The 27765-nt window shown below is 34.7% G+C and overlaps 1 protein-coding gene across 16 annotated transcripts in view; it reads left to right on the top strand.

Annotated features, from left to right (window-relative positions):
• PAM (peptidylglycine alpha-amidating monooxygenase) overlaps positions 1-27765 on the top strand; it is a 174924-nt gene that overhangs the window by 83586 nt on the left and 63573 nt on the right. For all 16 annotated transcript variants that reach the window (XM_033179011.1, XM_033179016.1, XM_033179014.1 and 13 more), the window contains exons 7-13: positions 6824-6872; positions 8370-8437; positions 9525-9605; positions 9894-9970; positions 10969-11072; positions 20140-20324; positions 21438-21509. In XM_033179011.1, the coding sequence (XP_033034902.1) occupies positions 6824-6872; positions 8370-8437; positions 9525-9605; positions 9894-9970; positions 10969-11072; positions 20140-20324; positions 21438-21509 (636 nt within the window). The remainder of the gene's footprint in view (positions 1-6823; positions 6873-8369; positions 8438-9524; positions 9606-9893; positions 9971-10968; positions 11073-20139; positions 20325-21437; positions 21510-27765) is intronic.

Here is a 27765-nt window from a genome sequence, read left to right as displayed (position 1 = left end):
TGCTTTGTTGTTGTTGTTGTGTTGTTGTTGTTGTTGTTGTTGATTAGCTGTGCCCTGTCCCCAGAGGTGGAGTCTACAGAGACAGGCCGGTTTCCTTGAGCTGCTGTGAGCTCCACCCAGTTTGAGCTTCCCCGCAGCTTTGTTTACCTACTTAAGCCTCAGCAATGGCGGGCGCCCCTCCCCCAGCCTCACTGCTGCCTTGCACTTAGATCGCAGACTGTTGTGCTAACAATGAGGGAGACTCCGTGGGCGGGCGTGGGACCCTCCCGGCCAGGTGTGGGATACAATCTCCTGGTGTGCCCGTTTCCTAAGACCCTTGGTACAGCGCAGTATTGGGGTGGGAGTTCCCCGATTTTCCAGGTGTTGTGTGTCTCAGTTCCTCTGGCTAGGAAAAGGGATTCCCTTCCCCCTTGCGCTTCCCAGGTGAGGCGATGCCTCGACCTGCTTCAGCTCTCGCTGGTCGGGTTGCAGCAGCTGACCACCGATTGTCTGGCACTCCCTAGTGAGATGAACCCAGTACCTCAGTTGAAAATGCAGAAATCACCTATCTTCTGTGTCGCTGGCGCTGGGAGTTGGAGACTGGAGCTGTTCCTATTCGGCCATCTTGCTCTGCCCTCAAAAAGTAAATATTTCTTAGTAACCAAGTGTAATATTTAAAACTGCCCAACCAATGCCCATGAAGCAAGTGAACAAGTTAGTTAAATGTGTCTTTTGGTTTTGGCCAAAAGACACCTGTTTCAGAAAGACAAATAAATGTTTAAATATGGTATGTACATAAATATAAAGGTTTAAAATGTAATGCCTCAGGAAGGGGATGTGAGTGGAGGATTTTGGGGTGCTGGTTACATGGATGTGTTAGTTTTTTAAGTTTCCTGGATCTGTACTTTCTGATTTGTGCACTTTTCTCTGTATCAGAGTTCCATAAAGAGTTCTAAAGCCAATCAATAATTTTGAAACTTAGCACCATACCTCTAAAAAGTAACTTTATTTATCGAGGATTGGTGGGTTTTATCTTTTAATTTGACTTTCTTGGAAGGATGCCTCTGGAGCAGGTTCATAATTGTGAGAGATGAAATAGTATCAATCATAACTTCACTGTAGACTAATTTTTTTTGCATTCATAAGAGATGGAAACAGGAAAGTGCTTTTACATTAATTGTGCCATAACATCCTCCACATACAGAGCTATTATAAAAGCAGATTGTAGTGCCTGCCTTCCTGCCTTCCATTTTGATCTCTTTTGGGAACAGCACAGGCCATCATTTGTGAAAGTCGTCATCTTGCAGGATGGGTAAATGCATTTTCTCTTCCTTGCCACAAGGCAAATGGAAACTAGTAATTTCTAGTCCCATAGCAGTGAATACAAAATCCAAAGGGGCTAACTCAATGCAATGACAGTTTCAAAAGGAATTGTTTTTGAAGATTTTTTTTCCCGTCGTGCTGGTTTATTTAGCACCGAAGCTTGTCTGCTAACCCAGCTTTCAGCAGCCTCCAGGAAAACCTCAGTGTAGCTGGTGTCATGTATTAACAGTGCCCCTATTTCAGTTATATTTTGCTAAGCAGATACACATTTGCCATGACAGCTTAAAGTGTTGATGCTTTTGAATGGAGACTTTTTTATCTCGATGTATCTGTAACTGGAGAGTTCTGATGCTCAGGACTGGTAACTCAGATTTTGTTTTGAAGGAACTAATTTAAAAAAAATCTGATACTCAGATTTTGTTTTAAAGGAACTAGTTTAAGAAAACTTTAATATATGAATTTTCTGGTTAATTTGGATGACCACCATTTTTTGAGTAGTGTTAACTGACTTTAGTACCTGCATTTCTAATCCAGATAGTATAAAAAAAAAAAAAAAAAAGGAGCTGTGTCTTAGCTTCATTAAAACCAGAGTTTCATTCATCATCTCTAATAGAGCCCAAAGTGAACACAAGATCTGGATCCACTGTTCCCTCAGTTGGGTTCATTTTTTATTTGCCTCTCATACATATGTCCCATCTCTCTGCAGCAGAGTTTCAGTTGCACAGAAATGATCTTTTTTATATAACACAGCCCAATTGTATAGAAATATCTTTAAAAAAAAAAAAATGGCCCAACTGACAGTGATCTGTTTCAATGCTAAGGAAACTGGCTATGTTGGATCTATTAGGAGACCTCAGTCTTTATTCTCCTAAGGGATTTTCAAAGTAATTATGAAATTTCCCTCAACTTTAGAAATTAATCCCCAAATAATCTCCTACTACTACTTGATCACCTTGGGAGCCATGATTTAGTCCCAGCAAAACATCCTGTCCCAGTAATTTAATGTTACTAATTTAGAACAAAGAACCATAAGGTAAAGATCAAAACAGCTTAATAGTCAAATAGTTATTACAACATCTATGTATGCGTATTATTGCAACGTCATTTGCATTTACTGATAATATAAAAATGATGCCGCTGATTCATTTTTGTTTGTAGTTTCAAGACAGAGAATGTAGAGAAAGTGGCCTTTAAATTAGTTCAGAACACTCTGGGAGGGTGGGAAGATATGATGCAGTTTAGAATTATTTGCTTCCAAATTTCCTAAAAAAAATTTTTTTTTTTTTTGAAACACTCTGTCACCCAGGCTGAAGTGCAGTGATGTGGTCTTGGCTTACTGCAGCCTCGACCTCCCAGGCACAAGCAATCCTCACAAGTAGCTGGGGCTACAGTCACACGCCAGCATGCCTGGCTAATTTTTTTTTTTTTTTTTTTTGTAGAGATGCAGTTTCACCATATTGCCCAGGCTGATCTCCTGGGGACAAGTGATTCACCTGCCTCGGTCTTCCGGAGTGCTGGGATTATGGGCATGAGCCATTGTGCCCAGCCTAATTTTTATTATTGAAGATGTTACTTCTTTTTGTTTCTCCTAAGACTTGGCAGTGGTTTCAGGCATACTTTTTAGTACCTCCTTAAAGAAAGAATCCATTATCCAAAAGGGTGGCTTGAAATAGTAGGAAATGAGTGTGCTCCTAACCTTTACCTTCACCTTCCTAGAAGAGTGTGGTGAATTGAAAATCACTCTACAAATGTCTTTCTGAAGGACGTTCCCAATTAGTGGGACATCGTTTATAACAATACATTGGTTCCCTCAGGATCAGCGGTTAATCTCTCTTTATATTGAAGCAGGAAACAACCAGGACAAGATGAGCTCATAAAGTATAGAGCACTATCTCTAGAGGAAAAATTAGGAGAGACCAACAGAACCATCTAAGATTAAGAACCTAAGATATAGTAGGTTATTATCATGCATTATTCCACATACTTTACTACTTAGCTATGAATCCAAGCAGGAACTACAAGCTATTATGAGAAAAGCAAGCTAAATAGTTTGGGATGGATAACCTCATATCCCATGCATTCACCTCCCATTAAGAGAATTGAGCTTCCTACTTAAGTATATGTCCTTAAGTACCACTGGTTACTTATCCATTCTTGCTTAATTCCTTTATCTTAGCTCCAAGGTATTTCAACCTTGGAAATCTTTAAGAGATAGAACTCTTATTTTTTATTTTTGCCTTTTTTTCTAGGAAATAGCATTTATTAAACATTAATATTAGAGAATTATATTTGATACTCAGATGTGTCACCAATTAGCTGAATTACCTTAAGAGGCAACCCACTTAATCTCTGTGACCTCTTTTTCCTACCCATAAAGTGTAAGATTTGAACTCCATCATGTCTGGTTTTCCTTTCGGTTCTGAGATTCTATGAGTCTACATATCTGATAAAATACTTCGGTGTGGTTATACATCTCTGCCTGAGCAGAGGAAAGCAATTTCTCAAAGGCAAGCTCAGACCCTTGTGAAGCAGTCATTCAGTTTCCTTAAAATTAGATTCTGATTGAATGCTATTTTCAAGTCTCATCCAGTATCTGGAAATACTCATTTATTTCATTATCAGATTACTCTTTGGAAGTCTTACCACCCAACCACCAGCACTGCAATACTGTCTTATGTTGTGATGTGCCTCTAAGGCATTATCAGACATGGCTATTTTACATTTCTTTTTAAAAATTATTATTTCAGCTTTTCCACTGTAAATATCTTCAACATTACAAAAGCTTCTTCTACATGCATATGACATTATAATGGAATATAATGACATAATGAAATATCCCTCTCAGTTTTACCTATCTAGTGAATGAAGTTTCATCTCCATGTCTTAAGACCCCTTATACTAAAATTATTTTTACTACAAGAGAACAACCACTATGAAACATCTTTTTAACAGGGATGTCTTGGGGTTCAATTATCTGTAAATACAGGACATTAGTAGCTAAAGGCCAAGTATTTACCTGTGTACCTTCGAGAGAGAGTTAACCTGGAGCCCAACCTAATGAAAGAAAGAATATTTACTTTGGAATAATAAAACTAAAATAAGAATAAATGAATCCACCTTAAAAGAACAGCTGTTAGGACTTTTGCATGATAATGTTGTACAGAATAAGTGAATGTACATTGAAAGAATAATTTCGATATCAACACAAAAATGACCTCATTATCTTTTCTGCAAACCTAGGATCCCGTTGAACTGACTTCAAGCCCAATACCCAGAAAAACAATCAGGTTGTCTTGGTCTGGTCAAGGAGTACATTGTTACTAAATGTCATGGAAGGACCCAGAAACATTATCAACCTCCTCACGGTCCCATGGCCTCTAATTTAAGAATTTCATTTTAGCCAGACTATGGTATTTATCTTACTAAAATTTCTTTGCTTCACTTATGATTTTATTCTGTATCTACCTAGTTCAGACCCTTCTGAGAACATATTTTGCACAATATCTTCAACATACCAAATTTCACTTCTAATTTCTTTTTTTAAACTATTTTACCCTTTTAATGTTCCCATGTTTTTCCTGCTTTCTTCTAGTCCTATGTTATTACTTGGAGAAATTTGATGTGCTTCAGTTTCTTTCATTAAAGAAATTTCACACTCAAAACTGTGAAAATACATTTCTTGAAAAAAAAATATTCATGTGCTGAATTTTTTTTGAAATCTACCAATGGAATAATAATAATTAAGCATTTAGTGAATTTTTCCTATGCTCTAGAGTGCTAAGTTCTTTACTTATCTGAATTGTAGACTACTTAGAGTTTCTTACTGGTATAAATATTGATCACTAGTGCTAATCTACTGAGTATTAAATACCTAGATTTTACTTCTCTTAGACAAAGGAACTCAGTGAGCACCTAGTTGAAAACTGATGATGGTCCTGTAAGACACTATCCTATAATCAAATAATTCTGCAGGATTGAAAAATACAAGTGAATCCTATACCTTCTACCTGACAAATTTGGCATGTGGAAATGTGCAATATTAATACTGAAATATAAATTCAATATTTATGTTGAAATATCAATTCAATATTTATGTTGAAATGTACCTCTGTAGTTCATATAGCTTATATAAACTATAAACTAAATATATGTGAAAAAATACAGAAATATGTATACATATATTTTGCTTCCTTTCTACCTTTCCTTCAAATTCAATCCTCTTATTTGACTATTTTAGTTCTTTGACTCACTGCAGTTCCCATCTGTTTTTTAAGCAGCAGGATTCCATTTCTGTGGTCTTCGACTCTGAGTTAACTTTGCTATCAATTCTTCTCCTCTCCTCTCTCCTTTTTACTTTTATTCTAGTCACAAAATAAGTCTATCCAGCTGGCTTTTTCAGCCAGGATATATGATTTTGATATTCTGAGTTCATTTTCTGTACAGTTCTTAACTCTCTCAGTACTGATTGTTTTTTCATTTTATGTAGTAAAATATTAGCAGAAGCATCAATTTTTTATTGCAATAAACATTTTAAGTGTCAAATGCTTTTATGATGATGCAGTCAGAGACAGATTTTATATATAGCCTAGTGAATTGAAATGAATTAATTCTTAGGGGGTTTCATATCTTGTGGCCCAAGCACTGTATTACAACAGAAGGGCAAAGTCAGAGCACACTACAAATCATCAGGGAAATATGCAAAACTAGCTGAAGTTTCTGAGTTCACAGAAGTAAGATCAGCATAGAGGTTATGGAAATAATAATGCATCACTGTGGCAAGGATCGTGTTGGAGGTCATAATCTACACACCAAACACTGAGGCTGAAATATGCTGCTTATCAAAACTGCCACCTGCTATGGGAGCAGCTGTAGATCCACGACCCCTGCTGGCCTCCAGACCACCTTGTTTGAGGGCATTCAAGTTGCTCCCACTGGAGCTTCTCACTGTGTATATGTGCAAGCATATGGGCTCTTTAGGTCAAACTATGGAAAACTGTACTAGAAGAAATTAAAAGTCCCTACAATAGTAAAATTCTATTTTGAAATAATGAATATATGAGTGTCAGTAGACTTCAACAATGCCTAAAGTATATGAAAACCTAAATTATGAACAACACTTTTTAAAAAATAAAAATGTCTGTTGTTTGGTGCAGCGTGGAGCAAACTGTTTTAGTTCAGCAACTTTTCTGGGTTTTTCAACAATACAGATAATGCATAGAGAGTAGCAACAACTTTCTAGCATCTTGTATGTTTGCAGGAAAGTCGATATATTGTTCAATTTGATGAGTCAAGAAACACCATAGACTGCATGAAATGTTAGTTCTGTTTTTGCTGTTATGATACATTGGCAATTAAAGGAATTACTGGATATGAAAGTACTCAGTAAATCATAAAGAACAATACAGATGAAACATAACTTGTGTTTTAGAATATTTGGTTATAGTAATTTCAAACTTACTAGTTTGAAATCTGTTTTCTACATTTTCATATTTAAGATATGTGTTTCTGTGTATGTTTTCAGATAATCACAAGGACTGTTCTGGTGTGTCCTTACACCTCACACGTCTGCCGTAAGTACTTCCATTTTTCCTAGAGCAGCAGCAACTTTAACATCTTTGTGAACTTAAAGTGGGAAGTTCACTGTATTAATTATCTGTGGGTAAAAATTAACCTAAAGTAACTGGCTTAAAACAACAGATATGTATTGTCTCATTTTCCTGTATGTCAGTAATTGGGCACACTTAGCTGGATCCTCAGGCATGTGGTCTCACACAGAGGCTGTAGTCAGAATCTTGACTGGGGCTTCAGTCAACTTAAGGCTTGACTGGGGAGGAATCACTTCCAACATCACTCACATGATTGTCGGCAGGCTTCAGTTCTTTGCTGAGTGTTGGCTGGAGGTCGCCCTCATATCCTTGCTAAGCGGGCTATAAACAGGGCAGCTCACAATATGGCAACTGGTCTCCATCGTAGAAAGTAAGCAAAAAAAGCAAGAGAGGGCGTGCATGCAAAATGGAAGCCTTTCAGTAACCTAATGTTGGAAATGACATACCATCACTTTTGCCATATTCTGTTTGTTAAAGATAAGTTACTAAGTAACTCAGGAATGGAAAACCAAACATTGTATGTTCTCACTCATAAGTGGGAGCTAAGCTATGAGGAGGCAAAGGCATAAGAATGATACAATGGAGTTTGAGGACTCCCTGAGGGAAAGGGTGGGAAGGAGGTGAGGCATAAAAGGCTACAAATTGAGTTCATTGTATACTGCTTGGATGATGGGTGCACCCAAATCTCAGAAATCACCACTAAAGAATTTAGGTAACCAAATACCACTGTTCCCCCAAAATCTATGGAAATAAAAAAAAATGTTAAAAATGTTTAAAAAGATAAGTTACTGTACTTCTTTTAGCCCACATTAAAGGCAAGGGGATTAGAGCAGGGCATGAATGCCACAGCTAGGAATCATGAGAGCTGATTAGTCAGGGTTCTCCAAAGAAACCTGAACCAATAGGATAGAGAGAAAGAAAAAGAGTTGTTGTAAGGGATTGGCTGACACTATTGTGGGGACTGATTAAGTTCTAAATCCACTGGGCCAATTGGAAATTCAAGGAAGGGTTGATGTTGCATTCTTGAGTCCAAAGGCAATTCACAGGCAGAATCCTTTCCTTTTGAGGGGACCTTAGTCTTTTCTCTTCAGACTTTCAATGGATTAGATGAAGCCCACCCACACTATGGAAAATAATCTGCTTTACTCAAAGTTTAACTTAAAGGTTAATCACATTTAAAAATCACCTACCCAGCAACACCTAGACTGGTGTTTGACCAAGCAACCAGGCACCTGGCCAAGTCGACATGTAAAGTTAGCTATCACAGGAACCATTTAGAGTCTGCCTTCACATGAAAAAGTATTTTTTAAGGAAAAAGAATTCTTCCTCATTTTCTATTTCATTTTGATTTTCACAAGCATCACATTTTATAAACCAGAGTATTGAGGTATATGGTGTTTTTCCAAAACAGTCATTTTGACTTTTTCAGGTAATTTAGAAAAATATTATTTTTTTCTGCAGACAGCCTTTAATTGCTGGCATGTACCTTATGATGTCTGTTGACACTGTTATCCCAGCAGGAGAAAAAGGTGAGTAATGATTTCTTGATATTTACCATTACCTCATTACCTAAACTGTAGAAATGGATTTATAGTGTATTTTTTATAAACTTTAAAAATAATATTTTTATGTCTTAGAAAAATAAACCAATATTTTATTGTCCTTGGATTTAAAATAGATTTTTGTATTATTCCAAGCCAGTAGTTTATTACTTTTCCATTCTTTGTTGAGATGCTAGGAATTAAGGCCCTTGGGTAGATGTGTGTTATATAAATTAAAGAATAAATCTTGAGTATTTAAAAATAAATCATCCATTCTTGAGATGCAGAGGACACACTGCATAATGAGCGGTGACATAAACTTCTACATAGAAAGGTTTACAAATTAAACGACTAGCAAATCCAACACCAACTTAGTCTTTAAACTTGGATATAGTTGGCTTCTTTCTTTACTTGCAAAATGGGGATGATAATAGCTGATTCTCCCAAGCTTACTAGAAGCGATGAGAATAAGTATAATATTATTTATCAATATATTTTATGATCCTCTAATGAAAGTGCCATATGATATATTGTTCATTTGTTTTCACTGGGAATCTCTTAAAGTTAATGACCAGTATGGTCTCTTTGTTACCATTTTTCATCTATTATAAAATGAATATTTATTGAATAGCTACTGTGTTAGACTATAAGGAAGGAACAGTATGAAATATCCTCTTTTCAACACGAACTGTCAATCTAGTGATCTTAGGTGTCTGCATTCAATTTTTCAAAAATTATTCTGTTCCAAAAATAAAAACCAATTTTTAAGCTTTCTCAACTGGATAATTTTCAAGTTAAAGGTAACAAATTAAGCCTACATTTTCACTAACAGAGTATTTTGATTTGGTTCTAGTCATTCTGTTTATGAATAAAATAAAAATATAAGGCAAGGGGTTCTTAATTCATGTGAGTAAAGTGGCTGGCACAGAATAAGTGCTTAATATCTTGTGTGTTTAAGTCATAAGCAAACGTCAGTCCCTAGCATCTTGTGAATACCCTGTGCATACTTTTAGACAAGAATAATGTCATTTTCCAGTTGAATAGTGACTTTTGTCTGTGTTTTCATTTCCCACAGTGGTGAATTCTGATATTTCATGCCATTATAAAAATTATCCAATGCATGTCTTTGCCTATAGAGTTCACACTCACCATTTAGGTAAGAACTTTACGTGTTAAATTATGAATATTTACCATTATGCTTCCTGGTGCCATAAATTAAAATGCAAATTGTGTTTGACCTTAAGTCTGTTTCAATGAAAGTGATTTCATATAAGATCTTGAAATATTTTATGCTGTTTTATCATATTGTTTTTACTAAGATACTCAGTATTTGCGGCTCTGAAAATACTCAGATTTCTACTTTAAAGTAGGAAAGTAATAAATATGCCTTTTGTTTTTCTAATACCTCATTATATTATATGATTAAAATTTGTGTTTATTACAGGTAAGGTAGTAAGTGGATACAGAGTAAGAAATGGACAGTGGACACTGATTGGACGGCAGAGCCCTCAGCTGCCACAGGTGTGTAAAATCTAGTTTAATTTTGAGAGAAAAAAATATTAACCAGCAGAAAGTAATTTTTAAAAATTATTATGCAACTCTTGTGACTTCCTCTAAAAATCTCTAAATCTGCCTTAACTGTATAGCTGAGCTGAGTAACCTCCTTTTTGCAATTTCTTATTTGGTGCTTTCTTTATCAGTTTTCTCAATATGGTCAAAACATGCTGGTGGCCTTTTACATCCCATCATTTATTCAAAGACAGTATTTCAGACAGCTCTTCTATTATCACATTTATTCTGATTTTTATGGGATGCATTTGCTAATAGTATTTATTTGTTTATTTCAAAGTTTGGTGCTCTTGTCATAAAGTAGAAGTGATTAATTAAAGGTGAACTCTTTTTATCCAGTGATTATTTGTGTGTGTGTGTGTGTGTGTGTGTCTGTTTCACTATCTGCCTTCGTCCTGTCTACCCAGAGTGTACCAAGCTTCACATTATTAAAGTATGTGGTTCTGTGATATATCGTATTAATAGAATTAAGGTCAAAAACCCTCTGATCAATTGAATGGATGCTGAAAAAGCATTTGATAGCTGGGCGTGGTGGCTCACGCCTGTAATCCCAGCACTTTGGGAGGCCAAGGCTGGTGGATCACGAGGTCAGGAGATCAAGACCATCCTGGCTAACACGGTGAAACCCCGTCTCTACTAAAAATACAAAAACTTAGCCTGGCGTGGTGGTGGGCACCTGTAGTCCCAGCTACTTGGGAGGCTGAGGCAGGAGAATGGTGTGAACCTGGGAGGTGGAGCCTGTAGTAAGCCAAGACTGCGCCACTGCACTCCAGCCTGGGCGACAGAGTGAGACTCCATCTCAACAGGAAAAAAAAAAAAAAGCATTTGATGAAATTCAACATCCCTTTATGATAAAACCCTCAAAAAAAGGGGTAAAGAACACGATCAAGCATGTAGTTCTGGATTTTATTGGTAATATTCATGATTCATTGTGTTTGTCTTTTTGGCAGGCTTTCTACCCTGTGGAGCACCCAGTTGATGTAAGTTTTGGTGACCTACTGGCTGCAAGATGTGTATTCACTGGTGAAGGAAGGACAGAAGCCACACACATTGGGTATGATTCCGCACATTCCACTATTTAAAGATATTTTATTGGGATAAGGCATGATTACATGTTACAGCTATCTTTGTGAATAAAGTGTACATTTTTCGTCCTGTCATGGACAATTACAACAAACTGTGGCATTTTATCATTTCAAAACTGATTGATTTCGATAAACCCCAGAACATATGCTCATTTTTTCATGCTTCTCTTTTTCTTCCTCAAAACCTTCGGTATCATACCTCTAAATATTATAATTACGAAAGACTTCATATTTCTTCCTCAGGCTCATCTTAATAAAGAAAATATAATGATAGTGAATTTTTTTTTTCTCAAGTGCCTTTTTGCCCTGTGTTCACGGGGTCTACATTTGGTGATTCCCATTAAATACTCAGAACCATGATGTTAAAACTCCTGTGAATTTAATAATTTCCAGTTGTTTAGTCTACTAAATAAGAATAATAATATGCAACACTTTATCAAAAAAGAATGTCGAGCCTTTTAAATGATTTTTAAAATACTGAGCCTCCTTGAAATAATTATATCCTATAACACTACGTAAAATTTTCAAAGCACTATGAACTCTTTCAAAGAAACTTACCTAAATGAAAAAGGAAAGGTAGTTTCTTTTCATGCTTTTTGATAGAAAAGAATCAAGGAGACTTCTTTTTATGTTAAACAAGGTTTTAAAATATTTACTGATGCCATCTGGAAGCTAGAGTTTTAAACCATTTATCTCTTAATCCAAGAGAAGTTACAGAAAGTAAGCATCTGAAAATATACTTTAGATGCCCTCAAGATGATTCTTGTGATAGCAACACTAACTGTTGGCTGTATGGAGAAAGGGAAGAGGTACTGAGGCAGGTTTAAAAAAGAAAGCAGGAACATTTGCTATGGTGTAAAAGAATTTTTATGTCACTCTAAATGGCTTTTTTATATTAGTAAGCATAAACTTTAAGGCTAAGGATAAAACAAATAAAACTTTATCAATTTCTCTTACAGAAATAGTTTCCAACAGCTTTGCTTTTTGATAAATGTGCTAAATATGGGAAAGAGACTTCAGGAAAGCAATAGTATTATTGAGTTATGGGAAATGATGATGGTAAGAAAAGGACTGACAAAGGAGGCATTACTAGATTTGAAGGAAAGAGCATAAGAAGTCCCTTCTTAACCATCTTTAAATACATGTGGTAACATGATTCAGAGGGTATCCATCAGTTGTTCATTTTATGTCAGTGCAGAGCCATGGGTAGTTTACTTAAATGTTCCAGATTATGGTAGTAACCTTTGTAGTAAGTAAACAGAGCAGTAAAAAATCCCTTTCAACACATCACTTGCATTGGCTTACAAGTTTTAAGTGTGGAAAAAACAGAATTTTTTGCCTAGAGGTCTCTTTACAGTTTGTGAGGGGAGGTTTGTTACTTTGGCCAAATTCTATCCTTCTGAGTTCTGTCTGTGAGGTAATATCAGCCATAGAAATTAATGACTTGTTATAGTACTAGGATGGGAGGCCAAAGCGATCTCTGGAGATCTCTTTCAGTTCCATGAGTCTAGAATAATTCTTGTCTTTTTTAAAATGTGCGTTTTACTTTAAAATAATACCCTAAAATGACTACACTAATTTATCCTTTCATAAATCTCATGTGGACTAAAGGAAACACCATTTTGTAATAAAAATAAAATAGAAAGAAATTATAGGAAATTAACTTATTGGGTGAGCCCACATTCTGAATATGTAATTTCTACTACGGAAGCAATTTTTTTACCAGTGGATTGACAAACAAGTAAGACAAATTTTAATACATTTAAGTATGAATAAAAGTTTTCATAATAATGGATAATCATCTCATAGCAGTTAATATACTTTTTATTTTTAGACATATAACAACAGCAATGTGTCTCTGTTTTGTAAAATAACAAGCACAACTTCCATAGACTACTACAGGATCACAGTAGAGAATGTAACCAGTGAAATAAACTAGTAATTTATGATGTCAGTTAAATTAAATGATACTCTGTTAATCCATTTATCTCCTCTGTCTCTTTTCTTTTCCCACCTACCTCCAACCCACACATACAAATACACATTCCCACAGGACACAGATTTGAGCCCTGAGCCTGAAGCACACATAGGTATAAATCACACTTATCTAAGGATAGGCTGGGGCCAGTAGGTGCCTCCTCCATGTACTGGGAGAACTCTCAGCTTCAAGTTTTAAACCTTTCTATTCTGTGGTTACATGGAAACTAGGTTTTACAGAAAAACTGTTGACAGTAGCCTACTAGGAAGGTTTTCAGTTGAGTGGTTCTTCTACCAAAACCAAGCTTAACTATATTAAGCTAGAAATTGTAGAACTGGAGAAAACTTTGCTTGGCTAGAACAATCATGGGTAACTTATGTAAAGCACTGAAAACTAGAGGCTGATTTTCCCATAATAGGGATTCTTCTTAAAATACCACCATGTAAAAATAGGAGATGGATTCAACCACCTGAGTGTCCATAGATGGATGAATGCATAAAGAAAATGTGTTTTACACATGCATGATGAAATACTATTTAGCCTTTACAAGGGGGGATATCCTGTCATTTGTGACAAGGTGGATGAATCTGAAGGATGTATTAAGTGAAATAAGCCAGGCACAGATATATTAATACAAATACCACATGATCTCACTTATATGTGGAGTCTAAAAAAGTTGAACTCATAGAAATAGAGAATAGAATGATGGTTACTGAAGGGTGGGGAAGGAGGTAATAGGAATTGTTAGAGGACATAAAGTTTCAGATAGACAGGAGGAATAGATTTTGAGACCTATGGCACAGAAGAATGACTGTAGTCAATATAAGGCACTATATATTTCAAAATAACTAAAAAGAGGAAATGTCAAATGTTTCATGATTTAAAAAATGATAGGGCCGAGTGCGATGGCTCATGCCTGTAATCTCAGCACTTTGGGAGGCCAAGGCAGGCAGATCGCCTGGGGTCAGGAGTTCAAGAGCAGCTTGGCCAACATGGTGAAACCCCATCTCTACAAAATACAAACATTAGCCGGGCATGATGGTGGATGCCCATAATCCTAGCTACTCAGGAGGCTGAGGCTGGAGAATCGCTTGAACCTGGAAAGCAGAGGTTGCAGTGAGCTAAGATCGTGCCATTGCGCTTCAGCCTGGGCTACAGAGCAAATAACAGGAGCAATGTGTCCCTGTCTCCATCTCAAAATAAAATAAATAAATAAATAAATAAAAGATAGGTAAGCAAAGTGATGGATTTGTTAATTAGTTTGATTTAATAGTACCACACTGTATCCATATATTAAAAAATCACATCGTACTTTACATTACAAAATTATTTTTAATTTCAATAGTTTTTGGAGAATAGGTGGTTTTTTGTTACATGGATAAGTCCTTTAGGGATTTCTGCAATTTTGGTGCGCCTGTCAGCCAAGCAATGTAAACTGTACTCAATATGTAGTTTTTTTTATCCTTAACCCCCTTCCACTCTTTCCCCCTGAGTCCCTAAAGTCCATTATATCATTCTTATGCCTTTGCCTCCATATGACTTAGCTCACACTTATAAGTGAGAAGATATGATTAAATGCTTACTATTATTTGTCAATCAAAAGTAATATTAATAATAAAAACTACTTTAAAAGTAGGTATATTTAATATGAGATATATTAATAAATATACTTAGTGATAAAATGTTTTATCCATATATTTATTTTTATACACTAAATATGAATAATATATCCTAAATAAAGTTTCACCAAAGTATTACATATACTGACAACATAGTACTACTAATTGATCTATGAAGAAGCAATATTTTGTGCCTGACTGCATTCATATTTTATATTCAGGATGATACTTCTCTAAATTCATTTCAAATGTTTAGTCAAGTTTAAATAAAAACATAGAATTAATTAAGTCAGCCAATTAAGCTCATTAAGTCAGCTAATCAGGCTAAAAGTTTATATGCTAAAATTTAATATTAATTACTGGGACTAGGTAGATAATACTTACCAATTTGGTCAGTTTTGTTGGTCATATTTTTCATTTGGAATGAGTCATTTCATGAATATCTGAATATTCATGGATACCAATATGGCACTTTAATTTGCATTTTTAAATATTATTACATGCAAAAATAAAGTTACATGATAAATAACTTCTTAATGTATACATTTAAAAGCACCATAAAACTTTAAGAAATGATTAACAGTTTTGTAAAATGACTAAAGTTTTTATATTTCTTTCTAAAATTAGTATTACCAGTTTTGCCTATTTTCAAGCCTAACATTTGTTGAATATGAAGGGGGTAGAGGTGAAGGAATTCTTGAGCTAGTGGAGTGTTTGTGGTATAGACATGGAATACAATGATATTTGGAATTTTTTAAGTCATACATTTCACATTACTTGGCACTTTATTAAATCTGTATTTACATATCTTTCTAATGTAATATATTTTTATAAAAGCTCTCATGGAACCTAGGTAAACAGATTAGACAGATGGATAAACAGATATGGATATAAATAGATAAATATGTTCAGAAATCCCACAGGTCAATTGAGTACAAAAAATTGACCTGACTCATTATTCAGTAGTATAATATACTAGGGAAAACATGCTATGTCATATGAAGTTGTAAACATTTATTAAGCAAGATTATTCGTTCTTCCTTCATTCAACACATATTTATTGAGGTCTTCCAATTTTCAGGTTCACACATTATGTCAGACCTAAAGCTATTTATATTAAGTATGTCAGTATAAAACAGGAAGTTATCAGATAAGCACTTTATTATGCAAGAAGATGAAATAAATGCACTACTGTAATTTTGGAATATAAGTAATGCCAGCAGTCATCATTTTAAGTAATCACACTGGCATTGGGGAATGTTTAAAGGGCCATTCAGTGTACATAATATCCCTTCCTACTTTCTCATGTTAATGAATCACTGAGATTAGCAGAGTTGAATTGCATATGTTGATCTCTGTGGAAATTAAGGGTACATGTGTCAAAATACTCCCTTAGGAATACAGAAAGTAATTTGTCTTAAAATGAAATTTTTTGTTTTTGAATGAAAGGTGAATGATTGTAAAATAAAATAAGCAAACTGTGATGCTGATACTAAGGATGATTTGACTCCTAACATTTTTAGCATATGATAGTTTCTCTGTCACATAGGAGCTCAGAGTTACCTTGACTACAAGTCTAATTATAGATGGAAAGGAATAAAGTATGACTCTTTTTGTTCAGCTCTTTTAATGAAATTTTCCTTGTGATAGCAAAGATTCCTAAATTATTTGGTCAAATTCAATTTTGAATCAAAGAATTCATACCCCAAATGAACTGTATTGGTGAGCTGCTTAATAAGTCTCAGAAAATCATGTGTGTAAAGGTGTACACATTTATATGTGTATCAAATTAACACACAATGTATGTGTAATTGAATTAGTGTATTGTGTGTATATATATGTGCATAGGTGTACACACATACATATATGTATGCTTTTACACATATATGCATAATTTTTCTCAAAAGTTAATTCAGTACAGGGTAAGATAATTCACTTTTGAGGAAATAACTTGCAACATTAGCTTATATTTTTGTTTTTTATTTTCTCAAATATACTATTTAAAATAATAAAGTGTAATCATATGTTGTAGAGGACAAAGAGTTACATTATTTAGAAAGTTACTCATTTTCCTTTATTTGCTATACTTAAGTACATGTGTTTTTCAAACATGTAACCTTGTACCTTGGTACACACTATTTCTAATATAGTAATTGCTGCCTTTGTCTCCAGTATTGGTATAAAATTATTCTAAACTTATGCCACCTTTTAATTTCATATTCTTCTCCATAATGACTATCTACAATTTTCTTTTGTTTTTTAATTGTTACTTACTGCTTTTTGGTGATAACAACGAATTTAATTTAGTAAGAGTAATTTATTGTCCTGATTTACTCTGAGCCCACATTGCACAGTTTAATTCCTTGTTCTCAGATAATTACCTTTCACTTGTTTGAAATGAAATTTTTACTTTTAGTACAATTTCTTTTCAAATGTATATTAAAAACAAATCCTTCCAAATATACATGTAACACATTTAAAAGCACCAAAATTATCTTTGAGGAAATATATATTAACAAGATATTTTATATCAGTTATTTTGAAACTTTGCAATATTAGTTGCTTCTTAAATCTCTAATGGATTTTTCTGAAAGCTTGAACTATGTGTTTATCTGAATGGATGGACAGATGGAAGGATATAGATAGAATATACATAGATAGTTACCTGTCTATATACAGATAAGACATGTTATGAAACATTTCTAGCTACACATCTGTATGCATATCTATGTATATTCATTTGAATAGCTTTATATAGCTTTATTACATGCACACTACTCTATTGAAGAAATCCTTTCGATTGGTCATTCTTAAACAATACTAGCATTTTGTTCCTACCTATGTAAGAGCAAATCTTACAGTACAACTTTTCTTAAATTATGCCCTGGAACACACAGCATCACAAAGGAGCCTGGTCAGATTCCTTTAGGGAATAGAACCTACTGTATCCACCTCTCTACCCTTCCATACAGTCATAAACACATTGCGTATTAAAGGATCAGGCAGTGCAACATTGTTTAACTTGTATAGACCAACATTTTCATTTGGTCATATGGTAAGTTTTTTGTTTGTTTGTTTTGTTTGCTTTTTTTTTTTTTTTTTTTTTTTTTAAGACGGAGTCTCAGTCTGTCACCCAGGCTGGAGTGCAGCAGTGCACAATCTCGGCTCACTCCAACCTCTGAGGCCCAGGTTCAAGCAATTCTCCTGCCTCAGCCTCCTGAGTAGCTGGGATTACAGGCGCCTGCCACTGCACCCAGCTAATTTTTGCATTTTCAGTAGAGACGAGGTTTCACCATCTTGGCCAGGCTTGTCTTGAACTCCTGACCTCATGATCCACCTGCCTCGGCCTCCCAAAGTGCTGGGATTATAGGCATGAGCCACCGTGCCCGGCCGGCCATATGGTAATTTTTTCTCAACTCATCTGTAAGCATTTCAAGAACCAAAGTTTTGTGGTAATAATTGTGGAAATACTACTCCAGAAGAAAATTAGGACGAGTAAAAAAGCATTCTAGAATTCCCTAAGTATTTTATAAAAACATATAATAGCTCACAGAATAAACAATTTCCATTTATGCAACAGAGAACACACTGGCCCAAGGGACCAACAATATTTAGACCAGCAGTGATAGTTACTTCATTCTGTGTAGTTTTTTCGTAAGGAAAGAAATGAGGATACTGGTTGTCTTACATATGCTGTTGTGGGTGGGTATACCTTCTCCAGTGAAAACGTGTGTGTTGACATTGCCAAAAAGAGAAAATGCGGAAGGACCCATCCATTGATGAGTTGCAAGTTTCATGAATGATTATATGAATTTAAAATGTTTTTCCTTTCATTAATTTGAGATGCTTAAATGATTATTTTGCTTTTCCTCTCTGCAAGATGATTAAAGGTTTTTAAAGCTAGAGCCACATCTTAAATTCCTTTTTCTTTTTTGCTCAGTTGATCTACACATATCTCCTTTTTTTTAATCAGGAAAGAGAAGGATAATATAGCGGGAGGCTCCGGTTTATTATTTTTGCAACAGCCATTCCTTTTATAGCACATACTGACCAACTCCAAGGCTGTTAAAATGTAATTCTTAGGAAAGGTGTTTTGACACCATGAAGACGTGTAGTGAACAGATGTTTGTTTGGGTTTGCACTTCACTATTTGCTTATATTTCACGGGAGAAGCAGTTACACTGACAGGTATCAGATTCAGAGAGTGAGAAGCCAAATGATTTCTGAAGCATAAAGAGAGCTTCCAATGGCAGAGGCTTATTCCTGTGATCTCTCAAGGGCTCTACATTTTCAAAGCTTAGAAAAATAAAATCCCTTTGTAAAATATTTTTATTTTTTTCCTTCCCTTGCTGATGTCATACTGTTGCTATGGAGAGAAAGTGAGTGCTGCATGACATTGCTGGAAAAATAAACACTGATATATTTCTGTATGGCAAATAACCTACCTCATAGCTTTTTTCATTAGTGTAGTCTTGCTAAAAATTGTCAATACTAATACTAAAATGGAAGTGTTCCTTTGCCTAAACAATTTTGCTATATAAAAGTCTTGTGAAGGTGTACTTAAATAGTTCCTTCCTAATAATACTAAAGAGAATGAAATATATACTAACCCATGTGAGGTGAGGAAGCAGACTACATGTTTTGTAAACTATTAGATATTTTTTCTATCATTGGGAACTTTTTTCTTGGAAATGTCCACTGTTTTAAAATCTATTTTTAACATTGAGTCATTCAACTGTACAGCATTGCTTCCGTCACATCTCAGCCCTTAAAAAAGATGAGTGCCGATTTCATTTTGAGTCATTCCTGAGGCATTCTTTTCAACCCTGCTATAAAAGCCTAGCTGCCAAATCAGACATCAGGGATACACTTTGAATGTCTTAGTGTGGACACATGATTCTAGATTCATCTGGCCATGAGGAAGGAGGCAGTTAACCAAAAACAAGGTCCAGGACTTTTAGTGTTAAGAGGAAAAGCCATTTTTAAAGACTTATAATAAATAATATATGATAATTCTATTGAAGGTTACTGATTTTTACCATTGTAAAGGAAATAATAAAGATTTTCCATGGGAACAGTAACTTTTCTCAGTCTATGAGTTTTGGCAAATAGGAGGGCGCTAAATAATAAAAAGATTCAAGAGAGAAAAGAAAGTACCATATCCCTCATCTACTAAAATGCCATTTTCATCAGTGGTATTTAGTGGTGTTCATGGTGTGCCTGCAAACTGACACTCCATTGTTAAGTGGAAATATGCCTTTGACAATGTGCTTTTGATGTTGAAAACTGTGATGGGTTTTAATGAAAGCTATAAAATAAATGCACAATATTTCTACCTTGGAATCTGTTGCTGGCAGATTTAATGGCTGCATTTTTCTTGCATTAAGCATGCATTTTATGTGAATGGTTGATTTGTTATATCTATTTTTTTGCCTGCAGTGGCACATCTAGTGATGAAATGTGCAACTTATACATTATGTATTACATGGAAGCCAAGCATGCAGTTTCTTTCATGACCTGTACCCAGAATGTAGCTCCAGATACGTTCAGAACCATACCACCAGAGGCCAACATTCCAATTCCCGTGAAGTCTGATATGGTTATGATGCATGAACATCACAAAGGTAATAACTGATGTTTAATATAAAGTAATATATAATTTTGTATTTTATATTTTTGTATGTATCTTGTTTGACTGTATTTAAAACCATCTTTATTCCCTTCTTCTATCTACCAGTCACATGTACACACTATTTCTTATTTTCTCATTTTTCTCTTTCATATCCTATCTCCCCTCCCTGACATGTCCCCATCAAAACAGTTAAAGAGGAAAATCTCAGCCAGGGATAAAACAGATTTGTTTTGCGACCAATCCCATAAATGTAGACCTTTCTTCATTTAATTCATGTTTTCTCATTTCCTCATCTAACTCCTTCCCTAACCAGTAATGACTTACACAATTTATGAATTTATGCACCATGTTCTAAAGATCACTACAGTTTGCCAGGGAAAATAGTTATCATCTCCAGCCATACTTTAAATTACCCATTTAATGGGCTTCTTCAGGCAAAGAACAATTATTGATTTGTGAAGCATTGCTAGTCTTGACTTTTTTAATCTAATTCTCAGAATTGTTCTTTAACATATATATATTGTTCATCTGCAAAATGGTCATATTGACTGTCACTTTGTAACTGAAAATTGCAGAGTCTACTCCCTGTTTTATTGCATGAAGTATGCTGAGACTTTGATTGAGTTTTGCAAGTTCAGTCTTAACATGCTAGAGCAGCTTCTTATTTCTTTCTAGTGGAAATTTTATGAGAGAAGTTAGCATAGCATTCTGGCCATTTATTAAGATTCTACTATATTTAGAGAATATGCCTTAAAATGTTCTTAAATCTTCTTAAAACAGTACTAAATTTAATTTAAGAAAACAAATATGAGTCATTTTGTCAATGCATTTTGAAAATTCTGTATCATTTATATATTATTGAAAGGGTAGTTGACCTAGTTATTAAGTCAAATGTCTGGTAATTGGTAGGTTTTGCTGGGGGTGGGGGTGTGGGGAGTTTATGAATTAGAGCATTTCTATCATATGAATTCTTAATACTCTAATAAGCACAAGACTCTGAATAATATTTTTATGTTGATGGAGTATTTCCAATAAACTATTTTAAGTATGTAATACATATGATACATACTGCAAATTTATGCTCAGCTTCTTTGATCATTTACAGAAACAGAATATAAAGATAAGATTCCCTTACTACAGCAGCCAAAACGAGAAGAAGAAGAAGTGTTAGACCAGGGTATGTATGCTTATTTCTATAACTAGGCCTATAAAAGTATCAATTTCCACGTAGGCAACCAAATTGTAAAGTCACTGAGATATTTTATGCCTCTCTGTATCTGCCTTAAACCCTGTGTATTGCATAATGCATACAATTTTTTTATACAATGCATAATTCATGAGAAAATTGTCAATTACTGCACTTTAGCTCTGAAAGTAAAATTCATTCATATAATTTAGTGCTGTTTCATTTTCTGTCTTTGTTTTACTTTATTTAATATTATAATGTTTATATATAGTAAAAGTGCCAGTATAATCATTAAAAACCATCAGTGAGCTGCTTTTGAAATCTAATAACCATTTAAATTATTGTATATTTTGTATGGTATGGTCATTAAGTAGATTTGAGGTTCAAGAAAAAAAGAAATTAAGAATTAAATCCACATCTTGCCCCTATAAGTCATTCTTCTCTGCCTTCATCAAGGTAGGAGGAATTATTGTCTTATACATCTATAGTTTTGTGTTAAGTTGCCATCTGCAGAGTTAAAAAAGCATCATTCTTTCCCTGTTCTGTTTATTGAAAGTAGTAATGTTTGATGCTTGTATGTCGTATACTGCATGTGCTAGTACTAAAAAATTACTTCCCTGAATCTTGCTTTTTGTCAGTTGTTTGGAAAATAGTGCTTTGGGTTAGGCATTGGAGTTTGTTATCCTATCAAGTTGTTTTTGGCCTAGGATACATGTTTTTAAACATTAGTTTCATGTTAATCCAAACCCACTTCTACTGACAACACAAGCATACAAGAAATAGAAAGGATTTTTCTATTAGCAACATATAGAAGTTTCCTGTTTCTCATTGCTAGCTGCTATTGGAATTCTTCAAAATGTATTACATTAGGTCTAGTTCAAAAATATCACTCTTGTATGAATAGTTTTTACAAAATTAAACAATTGAGACTTTAGAAAGGGGGAAATGCACTCTGAAAGAAGCATAAGGTAAACTATGATCCTAAGGTTTGTAAATTATACAGCGGATGTTTCATAATATCTCATTCTAACAAAGTGGCCTTCAAAAAACTACAGCTTAGCTCAAAGCACTAAATGGCTGAGTAATTTAAAATAGCTAAATTTATCAATGCTGTTTATATATTTGTAAGTAAGCCAGTAATAGCAGCCTCAATATAGTAGTATTCAGAGTGTTTACTGTGACTTCTACTGAAGTTTATTCAGACTTTCAATGAAATATTTTGACATTTTACATGCTATTTGAAATGTATGTCTTTAAAATAATTTTATTTGTCTTAGAATACATTTACAAATAACAACATAAATGAAACAATATGGAATGAGATACCACCATTTAGTAGCTGCATCTTATAAAATGGTATGTTTCTATGGAAACTGCAGTTGGACTATGGTTTCCTTCTGAAGTTAGTCAAGTTGATCAAGAGAAACACTGGCACCTCTGAAAGGTTAGAAACCCAGAGGTTTTGTTAGTGAAGTGGCATTAAATGTTATATTTCATCTGTTCTTTCCAAATAGTAGGATTTAGGAGGTGTTATATATGCCTACAAACCAGATTATTTAAAATACTTTCATACCTTGACATTCATTTACCCTTTTGTGTTTTATAGCATATATATATATAATATTCAGGGGTGAACATTATCTATATATCCAAATATACAAATATACCCAAACTCTTACTGGTCCCAGAGAATAATTCTATGGACACATAAGAAATTATTTTCTTTCAGTTTCTATTTTCTTCTGTTTGTGAATAAAAATGCTGCAACTAAAGGTATTTAACTTGAGAAGGAAAAAAGCATTATTCAGATATTATCAATTTTCATATTGCAGAAAATAGGCTGTGTTATTCATATGTTGAAATTAGTGGGCCCATTAAAATGTCATCTCTAATGAAGGTAAAGACAGTAGCCTAACCAAAAGCCATTTCAATGGCTAGCATAGTCTGTGTATGATCCTACTGGTCTATGGGGACCACCAGCCTAGAATTAAAAGAGAAATACAGAAATGCACCAAATACACATTTGTATACATAGTTCATTTGATGCACTAATGAGATCAGTCCATCTCCTTGCAACACATAGGGCCAATCTCATTGCTGAAAGAGTATTTCATTCTCCTTAGAGATATTTGTTTGCACAAATGTCTATTTGTATGCATTCTTTGGAAAGTCAACTTGACCAGGTAGTTAATAAGGGGGCTTTAATTATTCAAATAAATTATGCCATGTATGTTAATTTTTAAAGTAAGCCCTCAAACTTCACTTTTCACCTTATTTGGTATTCCGGCCACAACAATTAGTGTAGTATTTCTTCAGATTGTACAATTCTTTTAATATATTTTTAGCCCCAATAAGCAAAAGCCCAAAGTATTGTGGTTGTGCTAGCCACAAGCTAACAGACACCATCTATGTTGATCCTACAGAAGATGTCAAACCACCATGGAAAACAGAACAGTGTGGAATAGGAAGAAAAGACTTGAACCATCAGTGGATATGTACTCAAGGACAAGCTCTGTACCCTTTAGTGGGTATAGATAGTTCTGTAGGTGATGCAGATAGTTCCACCTGGTTAATAATATATATAGTGTATATATGTGTGTGTGTGTGGTGTGTGTGTGTGTATATATATATAAAATAAAGGCTATTTAAATTGTACTATATATAGTATAATACATATATATATATATATTTGCTATCTTAATACATTGGAAAGCAGGCAGAAAGATATGTCAAGATATGTAATAAATGTTACGTTAGAAAGAAGAAATGACCTTTACTAAGATAGAAAAATAAAGAAGAAGGAGGGGAGAGATAGAAATAATCATATTCCATAGACTAAAAGAAAGAAATGTAGCTGTGCCACAAATAAACAGGAAGTGGAAGTTATCTCTCACATGGAGGAAAAAAATTCAAAGAAAGTTAGTGATCTTTAAAGAAAGCCAGTGATCTTTAAAACACAGGTTTATTTAGTACCGTGTTTCTCCAGGAGAAATATAAATATTTTCTTTGAAATTCACGTCTCAAAAATTGCTAGATATTGATGTTTTGCCAGAATATTAATCTTGATTAGAAATTAACTAGAAGTCTTGACATCTAAGTTGTGCAAATCCAGTCTGTGCTTACCCACAAACATACTAACCTTTCACAATATCTTTGTCTACATCTGTTCTCTGTAGAACAAAATCTGGTGTAAAGCAAGTGTACCTCAGATTCTGTCTCAAAAGATGTAATTACAGTGACACCACAAAAGCATCATTATATGACAGTGTTACTTACCATGTTGTCCTGGATCATGCAACAATAGGAAACAACATTTTAATGAGGATTTAATTGAGTCTGTAGGGATTTCTTTAAAAATAATGTTTATTTTGACTGATTTTTTAATATTCATTATAAAAGATAAGGAAATTATATAAAGTATAAGCATACAAATAAAAATCATAGTCCCCAGAAATGAGTGCATATAGGTATGTGAAATATATATATTATGTGTATATTTATATATTAAATATACGCATATGTAATGCACATTATTTTATTTTACTTTCTTTGACAGTCTCATTGATTTTATTTTTATTTATTATTTATTTTTTTTTGTGCTCTGCTGACTTTATATATACACCTTAAGTTCTAGGGTACATGTGCACAACGTGCGGGTTTGTTACATAGGTATACATGTGCCAATGTTGGTTTGCTGCACGCATCAACTTGTCATTTACATTAGGTATTTCTCCTAATGCTCTCCCTCTCCCCCAGCCCCCCACCCCCCAACAGGCCCCGGTGTGTGATGTTCCCCGCCCTGTGTCCAAGTGTTCTCATTGTTCAGTTCCCACCTATGAGTGAAAACATGCGGTGTTTGGTTTTCTGTCCTTGTGATTGTTTGCTGAGAATGATGGTTTCCAGCTGCATCCATGTCCCCACAAAGGACATGAACTCATCCTTTTTTATGGCTGCATAGTATCCCATGGTGTATATGTGCCACATTTTCTTAATCCAGTCTATCATTGATGGACATTTGAGTTGGTTCCAAGTCTTTGCTATTGTGAACAGTGCCGCAGCAAACATTCATGGGCCTGTGTCTTTATAGTAGCATGATTTATAATCCTTTGGATATATACCCAGTCATGGGATTGCTGGATCACATTGTATTTCTAGTTCTAGATCCTTGAGGAATCGCCACACTGTCTTCCACGATGGATGAACTAATTTACGCTCCCCACCAAAAGTGTAAAAGAGTTCCTATTTCTCCACATCCTCTCCAGCAACTATTGTTTTCTTTTTTATTAAAATTTTTTTTTTGTTATTATACTTTAAGTTCTAGGGTACATGTACACAATGTGCAGGTTTGTTACATATGTATATATGTGCCATGTTGGTGTGCTGTACCCATTAACTCGTCATTTACATTAGGTATATCTCCTAATGCTATTTTCTCCCCACTGTCCCCTCCTCACAATAGGCCCCAGTGTGTGATGTTCCTGTGTCCCAAGTGTTCTCATTGTTCAATTCCCACGTATTAGTGAGAATATGCGGTGTTTGGTTTTCTGTTCTTGCGATAGTTTGCTGAGAATGATGGTTTCCAGCTGCATCCATGTCCTTACAAAGGATACAAACTCATCCTTTTCTATGGCTGCATAGTATTCCATGGTGTATATGTGCCACATTTTCTTAATCTAGTCTGTCACTGATGGACATTTGGGTTGATTCCAAGTCTTTGTTATTGTGAATAGTGGTGCAATAAATGTAATGCACATTATTTTAATTATAATGTATACACAATTTCATAGCCCCTTTTAAAAAATATACCTTGAATATTTTCTCCAGTTGTAAAAATTATTGGCAAGAGTGATTTTAATGGCTGCATAATACGTGCATATTCCTGCCTATATCAATTTGAAAATAACCCATTTGCATATAAGTAAATTTATCTGCGAATGAGTTGATTACGTCTGCCTACAGGCAGAAAAACACAAATGGATATTTAAAACTAAAATGTCACCGTCCTTCAAAGACATTGCGAGTGAAGAATTACCTATATATGTAATAAGTACAATAAACTATACAATAGACTCAATTAGGCAGTATTTTTACATGGAGAAAATGAATCCTAGGAGACTATAGAATGAGGAAGTTCACAATGATATCTTTCAAAGCAGACACACACACACAGATATTCATCACATATATTAAGGTTGGCACTTTTAGAAAACCCACACATTTTGTAAGTTCTCTTTATTTCTTATGTATCATAATTTCTTTTTTTGTTGTTTTTTTGTTTTGTTTTGTTTTGTTTTTGAGATGGAGTCTCACTCTGTCGCCCGGGCTGGAGTGCAGTGGCCGGATCTCAGCTCACTGCAAGCTCCGCCTCCCGGGTTCATGCCATTCTCCTGCCTCAGCCTCCCGAGTAGCTGGGACTACAAGCGCCCGCCACCTCACCCGGCTAGATTTTTTTGTATTTTTTAGTAGAGATGGGGTTTCACCGTGTTAGCCAGGATGGTCTCGATCTCCTGACCTCGTGATCTGCCCGTCTCGGCCTCCCAAAGTGCTGGGATTACAGGCTTGAGCCACCGTGCCCAGCCCATAATTTCTTATATATGTTCACTATACCAAAGCTATAAACATCCTGAACTTTCTATAAGCATTGTTTAAGCAAAGATTATGGGCTTGAAACTAAGAAGCTTACTAGATGGAAGCAAAAGTCTACAAAATTACGTTTAAGAGTTCTGAATTTGAGTGTCTCACTTCTTTAATATTCAAAGTTTAGATGTAGTGTTGAAACTTATGTCTGTTGTATTGGAAAGATTCATTGTCTTAAATTCCAGGCTGAATTGAAAGTCAAAATCTATAACAACAGTATGTCCTTGTTATTATGTACTATGCTTTGGACAGCATTTCTTTGGCTGCAGAAACAGCCTTTATCATGTTTTATTCAGTTTGCTCCAAAATCTCTTCATTGTAGTCTTTGTGCCCTCATATAATCAATCTTTCTACTCAGAGGTCAACATGAGCTACTGTATTCCCAAGGCAGAGAGAATATGACAAAAATACAATTTGTTGAGGGAAAATACTCCATGACCCCAGATAGTTAAAGGTCTTCGGACACCTTCTGTGAAACAGTAATTTCACAGTGGTTTTATGCTAACAAAAATGAATTACCATTGGCATGTTTTATCAAATAAGCAGAATCAAGGGAACAAGGTTGCCAGTTAAAAACACAATAGTCTACTGTCAAAGCCTGCTAAAGTTA

The sequence above is a fragment of the Trachypithecus francoisi genome, unplaced genomic scaffold (genome assembly GCF_009764315.1).
Source record: "Trachypithecus francoisi isolate TF-2019V2 unplaced genomic scaffold, Tfra_2.0 Lachesis_group2, whole genome shotgun sequence".
NCBI lineage: Eukaryota > Metazoa > Chordata > Mammalia > Primates > Cercopithecidae > Trachypithecus > Trachypithecus francoisi.
The sequence above is the reverse complement of the archived record's forward strand: the minus strand, read 5'-3'. Positions and strand labels throughout refer to the sequence as shown.